General features: G+C 39.4%; 1 protein-coding gene across 1 annotated transcript; it reads right to left on the reverse strand.

Moving 5' to 3' along the window:
* Positions 1 to 422: 422 nt before the first annotated feature.
* On the reverse strand, positions 423 to 11,517 carry LOC128357862 (putative helicase mov-10-B.1). Its single transcript, XM_053318259.1, has 23 exons — positions 11,208 to 11,517; positions 11,014 to 11,110; positions 9,049 to 9,230; positions 8,493 to 8,589; positions 8,262 to 8,403; positions 7,882 to 8,131; positions 7,664 to 7,777; positions 6,253 to 6,433; positions 5,083 to 5,225; positions 4,802 to 4,978; positions 3,893 to 4,005; positions 3,564 to 3,760; positions 3,167 to 3,264; positions 2,889 to 2,986; positions 2,698 to 2,796; positions 2,405 to 2,507; positions 2,201 to 2,318; positions 1,661 to 1,852; positions 1,456 to 1,527; positions 1,247 to 1,372; positions 1,084 to 1,172; positions 828 to 940; positions 423 to 718 (listed from the first exon to the last, which is right to left on the reverse strand). Exons 1-23 carry the CDS (start codon positions 11,339 to 11,341, stop codon positions 657 to 659), a joined length of 2,997 nt encoding a protein of 998 aa, XP_053174234.1. The 5' UTR covers positions 11,342 to 11,517; the 3' UTR covers positions 423 to 656.
* Between the last annotated feature and the right edge of the window lie 1,603 nt (positions 11,518 to 13,120).

Raw genomic sequence — 13,120 nt, forward strand, 5'->3', positions numbered from 1 at the left:
AAACTAAAGAAATTCCAGCTTTGGTATTCATGACCTGACCGATAAAAAGTTTGGACATTTAGTGCACTTCCATTTATTGGTCTTAAAACATCATTAATTTTCCATTCAGAATAATCCAGACACACATATATATAGGTCATAAACATTTTTAATTTGGTGAATATGATTAAGAAGCACTATACATAGATGGACCCTGCTTCATGGCTATTTCAATAAATTATCAAAAATACATTATTCAAATTGTATCCGTTGTATCAATCACGATTGAGCTAACTCACAATTAAAAAACCCTGAGACTAGTTAATCCACTTAAAAGAATAATTTAAATCAGTTAAAAGCTGAAGGTTTAGGCCCATGTCTCTGAGTGACTTGAACTGATAACAAACAGTAACAGTGGCATTTGCAGTTGTGTTGAATGAAACTGTCCAAAGTAGTCCAAAACAAACTGTCTGCTCTGTCCTTCATGGTCTTTGGTAAAGTATTCGTAATTGACATGAAAAAGATTATAAATCGATGTTAAGATATTTTTATGTACAAGTGACAGAAAGGTGTCACTAAGCCCTTTTCGGAGAGACTTGACTAAAATTGATATTTGACTACAAACATAAAGAATAATCAACCTATTCAAGTGTTCCAGGCAGGAAGTCTCCTCTTCCTCACAGGTCACTCCTCCACTCAGGGTCCAGGAGCTGCTGGACGACACTCTCTTCAGTCTCCACTGGATAAAAAGAGTCACGGGGAGGAAAGCAAGGTGGACAAACTTTAATATTTGGTCAAAAAGCACATTGTTAGGATAATACTAATGGAAACAAAGAGATGCAGGTCACCTTCAGTTGTAATCTGCATGAAGAGCGCAGCGAGTCTCACCACCACGTCCTCGTCTTCCTCTGCCTGTACAAATCCTGTGTAGCCTCCCTCATCTCTACAGTACTGGATGAACCTACAAATGAGCAGGAAGAGGGGAAATGTGAGTGAGAGAAAGATACATTATGGCAGTAGATTAACAAGGACTTTATATTAAAATACTTATTAATATGTATCTGCAGTGTCTGCAGAAACAAGAAGCAGCAATGTGGTGCATACCGGGCCCAGACAGGATCTGCGTTCAGCACTCTGGGGTTTCCCACCACTATTAGAAGGGCTTTAGCTCGAGTCACAGCCACATTGAACCTCTGGCCAAAAGAAATAAGAGTGTCAGAATAATATTTTGCATGTGTGTACAGTGTATGTGTTTTGCAACTTGTACCTTCTCATTCTTGACAAAGCCGAGGTTGAACCGTTTGTCTGTCTCTACGTAGTCGTGGCTGCTCCGAACTGCAGACACCAAGATCACTCTCCTCTCCTGACCTTGGAACTCCTCCACCGAACCAACCTGACAGACACATATGCATACACACTTAGGACAAAGCTTCTACTGTGTGTTTCTCATTACTTAAGTGTGAAATATTAAGTGACCTTCAGAGTATCCATGTCCACACGTTTAAGGTCTTTCCCAACTTTTTGCAGGGCCTTACGGATTTTCTGCACCTATGTGACAACAGAAAAAAATTAGCTCCAACTTTGAATCTAGATATAAATACATTTTTCCACCTCAAAGTGCATTAATTTGTAAAACAAGAAGGTGATTTGATGTATTCAGTGGATGGAAGTTCATTCTAACCTGTTTCCTGTAGGGGGCGATAATGCCTATGTCTCGAGGCCTGATCGCAGACAGGCCCTTCTTTGCTTGTGTCGCCAACAGTTTCGTCACATAGTCCATCAGCACCTCCACCTCTGCTCTGTTGAAGAACGAAGGACTGCTGGCCTCACGCTCATCGATGCCCGTCACCCCATGAAAAATTACTGGGAAATCCTGAGAGACATGTGAGTTGTATTTCATATTTGAACCCTGTATTTGAGTTTTTATATATTCTTGAACACTTTATATATTAGAGACTTGCAGAGCTCTAACATCCGGTCACATGGGGCTATTTTAAAAACAAAACAAATTATTGTCATGAGAGGAATTAAGACTGATGTCCTGACAAGACAAATAATAACCTCCATTTCACAATGTTAAACTGAGAGTATAAAGTGTATAGTTCTTGTTTAACATGTATAGATACACTGTATAGATTAGATTTTCATGCTTTGATTTCTACATGACCAGTTTCTGCACATGAAATTTACTGTATATGTGTACTAAAAGAAGAGTCCTTACCCTCCGTGGGAGGTATTCCCAATTGCAGTAGGAGTTGCGTAACATTTCATCCGCACAGACCTGGAGCTCTCCGTCATAGAAGAGCTCGTTGGGAATCTTCAGAATGGCAGGATGGGACCTGATGAGGACAAACAGAAATGATGTGTCCAGGAAATCAAATGCATCATTCTTGTTGAGAAGTGACCTTTAACCTATGTACTACACCTGTAGTTGCGCAGCAGTTTGGTGACAAAGCGCGTGTTAAACACATCCTCTTCCTTCTGGTATAGAGGGAAATCATTCATCATCCGTTCCAAGAGGGACACTCCTGCAGGCAGCAGAGACTTTTTAACTCTAAAAACCAGTCAAGTAACAACACATACTGCATACACAAGTGGGACAAGGCTATGATGCTATGAAGTTTAAGTCCAAACAAGAAATGAATTATTGAATTATGCATCTTCATTCAAACTACAAACTACAGTGAAGTTGAGTTGAATGAGTGTGTCTGTACTGACCCATGCCGTATTTCAGCACAAAAGGGGATCTGAGAATAGGTCCCAGCTGCTTGGGGTCCCCAGCCAGAACAACCTGACCAGACTCTGCAGAGAGCAGCCCTTTGTTGCACAAATAAAAAGAAGAAATCAACAAACACATGAAGAAAGTTCAATATCACTACAGAAAACACATCATTGTGTGTTTTCTTCACCTGCCAGTGGGACTAAGCATTCGGTCTCCACAGCGTGTCCCGCCTCATCCACAAACACGTGAGTGAAATGTCCAACAGGAATGTTCCCTGTGACCAGCCTGCAGAGATCAGAGAGAACATGTCAGCAAACTTATAATCACAGAAATTCATCTGTAGAATTGACAATTGTTAGTGTCTGTGAATGAGAGCATAAACAAGATATAAATACTGTAGTATGCCAAAGTGAAATGCTGATTTTTTTACTCATGCAGGTGAGCACTGTAAGGGTCATTCATTACCTTCCAGCAGTTAACAGGGTGGTAACCAGAATCCTGTACTCCATCAACTTCTCTTTAGCAGGATATTCGTAACACTCCCCTACCAGGTTAGAGCATGCCTGTGAAGACACCACATCACAATGTCCATGTAAACAAACCTCAATCAGGCGAGAAAAAGACTCAGTAGTATCACATAGTATAAAGTACAAGGAAGTGCAGCAGTATTGCGGAAAAAGCAGGTGAATGGTCCTAATTCATTTGTCATCTATAGACACTGTTATGCATGCTAATGGCCACTAGGAGGAGACAATGTAACTGTTAATGTGAAGGAATAGTGAGGACGTTTGTGGGTCCAAGAAATGCTTCACATCTAAACATCAGTCAATCACAATGACTTGGACTACATGAGTGCACTGACCAGTAATTCAACAGGGACAAACTTTGGTTCCCGGCTGCTGGCATACATGCGGTACACTTTATGCCCGTCCACATGGTCCAGAATCTTCTTGCAAAGCAAATCAGCAGCGCTGTTTGAGGGAGCACAGGCCAGGATGTGGCAGGAGGTCTGATGCTTCTCTATCTGTTTGATGGCCTCCACCAGAGTCACTGTTTTGCCTAAACAGATCACAGTAAAGTCAAGTGAATTGAATTTATGGTCTTGAGAGCAGTTTAAATGTTAAAAGGTCAAACCTAAATCTCTAATCTAATAAGGACAAATAGAAAGTAGCATGCTGGTACTTGTTATACCTGTTCCAGGAGGGCCAAACACCAGGTAAGGAGCTGGTTTGGATGAGCCAGCTACAATGTGTTGCACAGCTTGATACTGCTCCGGGTTTCTCTCCAGCTGATAGTCAAACAGCCTATAGATGTAGATAGTAAGATGTCAGACCTGAGTCAGCAGGTATGCTTACATGCATGTATCATATCATCATATACTCATCAGTTAACTCAAGCTTGGACCAGTGCTGTTACAATAACATAGTTTATCTTCTAATGAGATTATGAGAAACTTTTTAAAATGACTTTATTAATTTTATATTTCATGTCAGCTCCTTGTCAAGCCTCTGCAAGCTGCATTACCCATAACACCCTTTTCTGTTTAGACACTTACACACATACAAACATAATTTCAGCCTTAGAAGTGAAGCTCAATCATTGTCTTACATTATTCATTAATATGAAGAGGAGAGAAGGGACAGAGAAATGTATAGATATATTCAGTATACACACTCATTGGCCTCTTTATTAGGGACACCTGTGCAATCTAATGCAATCCAATACAACAGCTCTGCTATAGATTCTATATTTATGAAGTTTATACATTTTCAGTTTTTGTTGAGATTAATTGTCAAGAAGTTGATAACTCTGCTTTATGTTTATTACTGAGGTCATAGTGGGTGATGGTGATGTACTATTGAATGTTGTTCCTAATATTTTGTCCACTCCATTAACATACATGAGGGGGGCAAAATATTAAGAACACCAGTCAATATAATGCAGTTCAGTATGTCACCACAACTTAGTATGACCTCAGTTATCAAAAACAGAAAATGTATAAACTTCAAAATGAATGGAAGGGTTGTTGTATTGAATTGAATTAGATTGCACAGGTATACCTAATGAAGTGGCTGGTGACTGTATGCTGGCATGTCTAACCTGAGACTGGGAAGCTCAGGTTGCTGACAGAAGGATGTGGGTGCAGCAGGGAACAACACCTCTTTGAGTCTGTACATAGCTGCCAGCTCTGCTGCTCTGTGCTGAACACGCAGAGTCAGGCGGTTGACAGTGAACTCAACACTGAACTTCATCCCATCTAAAAAGAGACCCAGCAATCTGCAAACAAATACACACAACACAATATAAATAGCTGGTGCTAAGAACGACCACTTATGTTGTCAGTGAATGTTATGAATGTTACTTTGTTGTCTTGATCTTACTCTGATCCAAAGCCCAGGTGTACACTGTCCAGCTGTACACTGTGGACGTAGCCGCAGTACTTCACCCCTTTCTTTCCTTCAGGATACACAAGCAGTTTATCGCCTCGCATCACAGACGGACGATTCTCAGACACACCAGGTACCTGGAAGGTGAACAAGATCTATGTCAGTAATAATCCAGGTGAATATAGTCTAAATACATTTTAATAGTGTTTATCAGACATCAGTTGTTGGAAAAATACTATAATTTTATAAACCTTAAATCACTCGTCTTTTTTATTCATATTAATGTGTAATGAACACTGACACACCTTATAAATGATGGCTGACATTCCCTGAAACTGTCCAGAACAGCACCAGTAGTGGATACCAGAATGGCTTTTAAATGGGACATGTTATGTAGGTCTATATTTTTATTCTGGGTCTCAATAGGAATATTTTTGCATTATTTACAGTATAATAACTTAATTGTCTTAACCTGTCCCCTTTAAGCAGCCCCTCAGTTCAGCCTCTGTCTGACACAGGCTGTTTTTAGCTCCTGTCTCTTTAAGGACCCCGTCCTATGAGGCCACTCAGTTCTGATTGGCCAGCTTCCAAAAGCTGCCCCTTGACAGACATCAGACAGCACTGCAGGCTTTGTAAACAAATAATAGTAGTCAGATTTCACATCTTTTTCTTGTTCTTTACTTGAAATGGAAACTTCTCAATTACGTCTATACAGTACATGTTCGTGCTGAAATCCAATCCGAAATATGCAGGTGGACAACGGGAACAACTAATGGAACAAACTTAGCATTAAAGGTTACAGAGGGGATGGCTGTTTGTGAGCATGTGCAAACAATCTCAGGTCATCACAAGGAGGAAGTAGAAGTAACACTGCAAACAGAGCAGTCAAAGCAGGCTTTTGCTATCAGGGAGCTTTTACATATGCTCACCTCAAATGTTGGAACTTCTACCATAGACATCCAACATCATAACAGTATGAAAATAAGAGAAAATCACAAAAAGCATGATGTCCCCTTTAAATTAAACCTAAAACTCAGGTTTAAATCAACACAATCATATAATCCCCAATGGTTTCCTCACAGGTCGCTGTGTGGAGCATTTTAAAACTGTGATGAAGAAAAGACTGATGATGTGAGTAAGTGAATAAGCATCACACATATTAACCTTCAGAATGAGAAGTTTCTTGTTGTTTCGATCTCTGTCCATGGGGGCATATTCTCCATCATTATTGGGGATGTTGTATCTCCTGATGTCCACCTCCATCTGAAGCTCCTCCAGATACAGCAGCAGCTGGAACCTCTCTGAGTAGTTCTCCCAGCTCAAGGGACATTCAAGCAAGGCGATTCTAAAAAGAGAAAAGGAGAAGAAACTAATTGTACAGTAGCATATGAAGGGCATACAGTTGCAATCAAACTTATTCAACCCCCACTGCAAATTAGGTTTATTGGCAAAATGTGCAAACCAGCAGCTGTTTGCAATAAACAAATCAAACAAGAATAATTTAAATAGCTCAACACAACTAATATTACAAATTGTTTCCCCAAATTCAACACAAAATGCCACTTTTAATGACTACTGCAGTCTCAAAATTATTTAACCCCTTCATGAGAAGCATCTTTAGTACTTAGTAGAGCACCCTTTTGCTGTTATGACTTGCTGCAAACGTGCCTCCTCAGGAATCTTGTGGCAGCCATTGGTAGCTTCCTTTTTCTGCCATGTCCAGGTAGTGTAGCCACTTTTCCTTTAACTTTAAATTGGCGAACTATGCTTCCAACTGTATCTCTAGGAACATTCAGTGCCTTTCCTATCTTTTTGTATCCTTTTCCTTGTTTGTGCAAGGTAATGACCTTTTCTCTGAATGTTTTGGACAATTCTCTTGACTCAGCCATATTTCTAACATGCAATGAAACGTCACGTCATATTTTTGAGACTGCAGTAGTCATTGAAAGTAGGGTTTAGTGTTGAATTTGGATAAAATCCTTGTAATATTAGTTTTATTTAACTATTTAAACTGTTCTCTTGTCATTTGTTTATTGCAAACACCTGAACATTTTTAAATTTTGCCAGTGAATCTAAAATGCAATGGGGGTTGAATAATTTTGATTGTAACTGTATGTGTCATTTATGAAAATGTTCCTTTTTCATGTATGTCACATGTATGAAATGCTCCTTGGACAAACAGACAGTGAGGGACAGACAGCTGTCTTCTTCCCAGTCAAGCTGACCTGGTGCCATGATTGTTGCCATGGAGACAGTACTAAAGTAAACAATCTTATAGCAATGTTGTGACTAGGGACAAGGTCGACTGGGTGCTGCCTGAATTACTGAATGGTTCAACTGCGGATTTACTGCGGATTTTCTTTGCATTTCACTGGATCTACACTGGCACTTTGAATTATAACTGGTATCTCCTTTGTCGATCAAGTTAGTGTGTGCCAGTAAATCTTTTGTATAAGACATCCATATCTCCAGAGGTTTTTTTAATTGATGAGCTCAATAACAGTTTGTCTTGTAAAATAGAAACTACTGATTTCCAGTATAGCTGGAAAAGACAAAAAAACTGAACTGAATTTACCTTCTATCGTTGAAGTGGGTACCCTTCTTCAGTGACTGGATGAGCTGATTCATATATGGTGGTATTTTGTACTTTTTTAACTCAACTTCATTTTTTAGCTTAATCACAGAGAGCCTGGTAAGAGGAGACAAATGAAAAAGGTTAAATACATCACAATGAGACAACTTCAGTTTTACAAACCATTTATATTCAACAGTGTATTGAGTAAACTTTGATACCCTTCAGGTCGCTGCCCTTCAACAATCGTGCAGTAAGTTTCAGGGATAACGGCAGGAAGGGAGCGAGGTTTGTAAGGGGCTATAGGTGCAAGCTCCCGTCCTAAATAGGTCATACATTGAGCCTCAATAAAGCGCACAATGTGGAATGCATTGGAGGACTGCAGGTCTGGTTGAAACTCAAAGGCCAGTGTGGCTGGATAGAAACCAACCAAAGTGCAGTGGAATCGAATCTGGATCTCATAGCCATCACCTGAGAATAGAAAATAACAATACTTCATATTCACTGTTATTTATTCTACCCATTATTATCTCTCATTGGGGCAAAAATAACAGTGTCACACATTAAAATAATACATAACTTTATTTGATTTTTGCATCACCTGGGTTTAATGTGAGAGGGTTTTTCTTGGTCACTCTGCGTTCATCATTTAGAGAGAAGTATCTGAGCCAGTGCAGCGGGGTGTAGTAGGTGAAATGCACAGGTTTTGTTCCTGTGTTTTCCACAGTCAGATTTACCACATACTGGTAAAAAAAAATCAAAAACAGATCAATATACGGGAGCTTCACATTTGTACAACAGTCAGATATACCTCCAGGAACAACATCAATACCTCAGACGTGCTTTCCACACACAGGCAAAGTTTCCCATCCTCAAACTGATGGTCGGACCTGATGCTGACACCATGTTTGTCAGAAATGAACTGAGCCCTGTGGGTACAAAGGTAGTTATACACTACATAACTGACAGTACGTCACAGATTCTGGTGTATCCTTTCAATTATATTCTTTTTTTTATAGGTGCAGATAAATACAGGCAGCAGAATGAAAGGCCTGTGACACAGGTTAATGACCAGTGTTTGATAAGGAGTTGTATAATTCACAACTTTGAGAACTGCTGCTGTTAATCTGTTAGCCATGCTTCTGTAATTATGCTTATAAACCTAACAACACTACACACTTTCCTGTCTGCTTTTTGCCCAGGCAGCTAGGTCCAGGTCTGAAAAGTGAAGTCAATGCAGAAGTGTCTTAAACCTTGGGGTTGGGGCCAGCTTTTTTGTTAGAGGGGCACATACAACCTCAGTACAAAATCATTACAAGAAATGTGTAATTTTATTATTAATGCAGAATCTGAAATGCATTTTTATTTTATTTATTTGATCCTCTTACCTGTCCATCTTGAGCTTGTTCATCAATAAACTGGCCAGTTTCCTCCTGGCTCGAACCCCTGTCGCTGTTTCTTCTGCTGAGGTAAAGGTCTCTACTGGCCCGGGACTGGCTGCTCCATTCTGGGTCTGCACTGGCTGACGCTCCCTGCGTGAGTGCCACTGGTCCACATACAGAGCTTTGACCTGTGTGGAAGATCATTTTAAGTCAGTCTTGGGATGAAGAATACCTCTATCAAGTTGCTGAGTGTCCTGTACACACAATGGTAGCTTCACCTGTTTTGTTTAAAGGTACTAATCTGCACCACCTATCTGTCCATATGCATACAACAGTAAATGTCACAGAGGTGACAAAAAGGGCTTTTTCTTAGACCGGAACCTTTGCATGGGGGAAAATGTCTCCACTCAGTTCTTACACAAACAGTGAATCTGCAAGTCAGCAAGGTCATCAAAGTGACACATAGTGGTTGACTTAAACATGTCTAAAGTCACTTGCGCATATGTCACTGTTATTTAAGGGGCGAATCATCAAGAGTCCAATATGCTCTATATAGGCGGGTGCACAGCGCGCAGACACTGTGCTTGTTACACACACACAGGCGCGCAGCAGCACACAAACATGCAAAACATCACTAATAAAAGGACCACAATGTGAATTCATATTATGATGTACATCAACATATTAAAAATACATGTCATATTAATTAGTCATAATATTTATCAGATTTAATTAATTGTCAAAAATGGAGAGCGCCGCTGCTGACAGTCCTAACAACCTATGAAAGTCTGTAGCCTCTGAGATGAGGTACAGAGCGCAGTGCCATTACGCACAGCCACTCACTGTTTATTAAATCAGCTGATGACACCAGGCTGCTGCAGAATAACCACACACACCTCTACACTCATCAGACTGGTTGGTTATATCTCCATATTCTTCCTTTATATGAATTAAATGTGAGGTTAGCAGCTCATCAGCCAACTTTCTTTTCAGCAAAAATAACTCATGTTATATTATTGAAACGCATTGCTGGGTAGATGCGCTGTTATAATAACAATCCGCCAAAGTGACAGCGCTCCTGGATGTTGAAGGCGAGATGACACTTGGTTTACCGCATGTTACGTCCAAAACACGCCTATGATTAATGAGGGGACTTAAATCCAACCCTTTTAGGTCATGCGCCTGGCGCAGTGACCATTTTCTGCCGTTAATAAGTGGATTTGGATCCGACCCAAAGGCACTTGCGCCACGCGCTTCATGCCATATAGATCGTTAAAATGGGGCCTTAATCTCTTTAGCAACTTCCAAAAGATAAAAAGACAACAAACCAACAAAAAAACAGGACATTCTTTACCAACTGTAGAAGGTTTGTTGTACTGTTTCTTCACCAAAGTCAGAAGGTTTTGTTGTTTGTTTGTTTTAAAAAAGAAAGAAAAAGAAAATAATAATATGTTGCAAGTCATTTTAAAATGACGACAGCAGTTAATGATGTGGTCAGATGTGTAATAGACTTTAACCTTAAAATAAGAGTAGTCAATGACAGCACTTAATAAACAGGTTAGGCCCGACCTACAGCCACTGTTTTAATCTTGTCTGATTCACCACTGACTTCACCAGCAGAAGTTCAGATGATACTAACATATTGTATAGCTGACATTTGTGCCAGTTAAAGCAAAGCACTTAAACCAAACACCAAATTCATACTATTCTCCCAAAAATAACAAAGATGACTTTGTATTTACACTTTATCAGCTTTTACTAGAGAAAAGTGACTTTAAATTGTGATAATACTTTTTGACAATACTGTTGTCTACTCTTTAAATAATAATAAAATAAACAAAAAAAATTTTTTCATTATTGGATGTTTTGTTCCTTTGTCTTTACGAGATCTGCTTTAACACATCAAAAGCATAAACTTGAACTACTGAGACAGGCTTATGTGTCTAAAATATGATGTAACAGTGCACATACTGTAGAGTTGAAGCGAATAGTGTCTCCTCTTCTTGTCACTTTGTTATACAATTTCAGGGCATAAAGGATTGAACCAAAGTTTGGATCTCTTGCATTCCTAAAACACACACACAGAAACATGTAAACACATAATTGCTGACGCATTTATAAAATTGTTATACATTCAGATGTCTGAAGCTACATGATCAACTTACCTGTCTCTGAACTCATTGTTGTAAATGTCTCTGAGTTCAATTCTATTAGTGATGGATGCTCGATCACTTTCCGCTAAAAACTCAAAGAAGTCGAGTCCAATTTTGCAGAGTTCAGATCTCTTAAATTTACGCATGATCAAAAAATCCGTTCAAAGGGATTCAAACACGACAATGTCCGGGATATTCAGCTGAAGGTGGATATATCGCTCAATCAAACATTGGTTATGTCTGCATCTCAGAGGAAAGCCCAGGAACGGCTCGATTTATATTCCGGGATAGTCCAAATGGGCGGTGTGTGACTCTGTCTAGGGTTATGTAGCACTGAAACTCTCCTGTCTGTCATGTGGATGTCATGAGGATTAAAGCAAGTGCACACACGTACACATACAAACACACGTAGAGAAAACTAATCCAGAGAAACGAAACCTAACGCGCGGAGAGCCAAGCCATCGAAACCGAAAGCAAACTTGAACCCAATTTCTCAGACATTTACAATTACATCCCCCCTAAACTGGCACAAGATAGAAAATGTGTGGAGCCGTGCACAGCTGCGGACCCAATCTACTTCGCTGGGGACCTCCATAGAAAAGGCCCTCAATGTATAATCCCTTATATTCAACTGCAGTGTGGGTGCTGTTCTGATTCTGCAAATGTATTGGTTCGTTCTTGTTACTATGGTTCTTTTTGGGGGTCAGCCAAACAGCTATGGGCATGTCATATATTTTAGCAGTTTTCTGTGTAAAGGTCTAGAATTCTTATCATTCTATCTTTTTGTCTATCGCCTTTTAAAAATGTGTCTGGAATTGCTTCCTGCTGCATTTGGGCTTCCTGTTAAACAGTTTCTACACACCTGCAGCTTCCAGTAACTCGGTATTCACACTTTTGACCTTCTGACAATACGTGTTCTTGGCCTGAGTGTGAACTTTAATCTGCATTATCACATCAACACCCGAACTGACAGTGATTAACCATGTCATGTCCGTGTTCATCATCAGTTTAACACAACTTGATATCAAGGTTTACATAACTTCACATTAGGAAGTTCGTTTAAAAAAAGGGGGGGAATCATTTCAACAAATTTTGCAAATTAATTCCATGTTAGTTTATATATGAATTCAACTGTGAGAAGTGATCTGTACACGTGAGGTAGTATGCCTCCTGAAAACACACTTCCCCTCTTACTGTTATACGACCAACATTTTCGAAGAAACGCATAACAAACAAATCTGTTGCTTAACTCTCCTTACAGCTGATTTTAAATAGTTGCCTACAATATTATCAGAAGTCCTAATTATTCTCACTCCAGTTAAGAAAACTTACACACACCCACACTCACACAGTGCAGACAATAATAAAAATAATCATGAACTTTATTTATATAGCACCTTTCAAAACAGTTACAAAGTGCTTTACAGTAATACAAAAAAACACAGATTCAAAAGAACTAAAAGTCACAAAAAAACACATTATAAAACACAGATGGAATAAAATGCTAAAATAAAAATAATGAACATGACATTAAAAATAAGCAGACAGCTCAGTTAAAACCAGGAAATGCTTTCTGTTAAAAGTCTGTTTTAAGAACAGACATGAAAAGAAGACACTGACTCAGACAGCCTTATTTCCTAGGGCACGTCATTCCAGAGCCTCGGGACCCCGATGGCAAAGACTCTGTCCCCTTTAGTTTTCACTCTATAAGAGAAACAAAGGTTCATAAGGGATTACAAACTCTAAAATATAATCTGGAGCCAGGTCATGAAGACCCTTAAAGGTCTTTAAAAATCTTAAAATCAATCCAGAAACAAACAGAGAGCTAATGTAAAGAGGCTAAAACAGGTGTGATAGTAGTCGCTTCAAAGTTTTTTGATTAACATAAAAGAAAAGATTGTTGCAATAATCAAGGTGCCAGGATA

The sequence above is a fragment of the Scomber japonicus genome, chromosome 4, assembly GCF_027409825.1.
Source record: "Scomber japonicus isolate fScoJap1 chromosome 4, fScoJap1.pri, whole genome shotgun sequence".
NCBI lineage: Eukaryota > Metazoa > Chordata > Actinopteri > Scombriformes > Scombridae > Scomber > Scomber japonicus.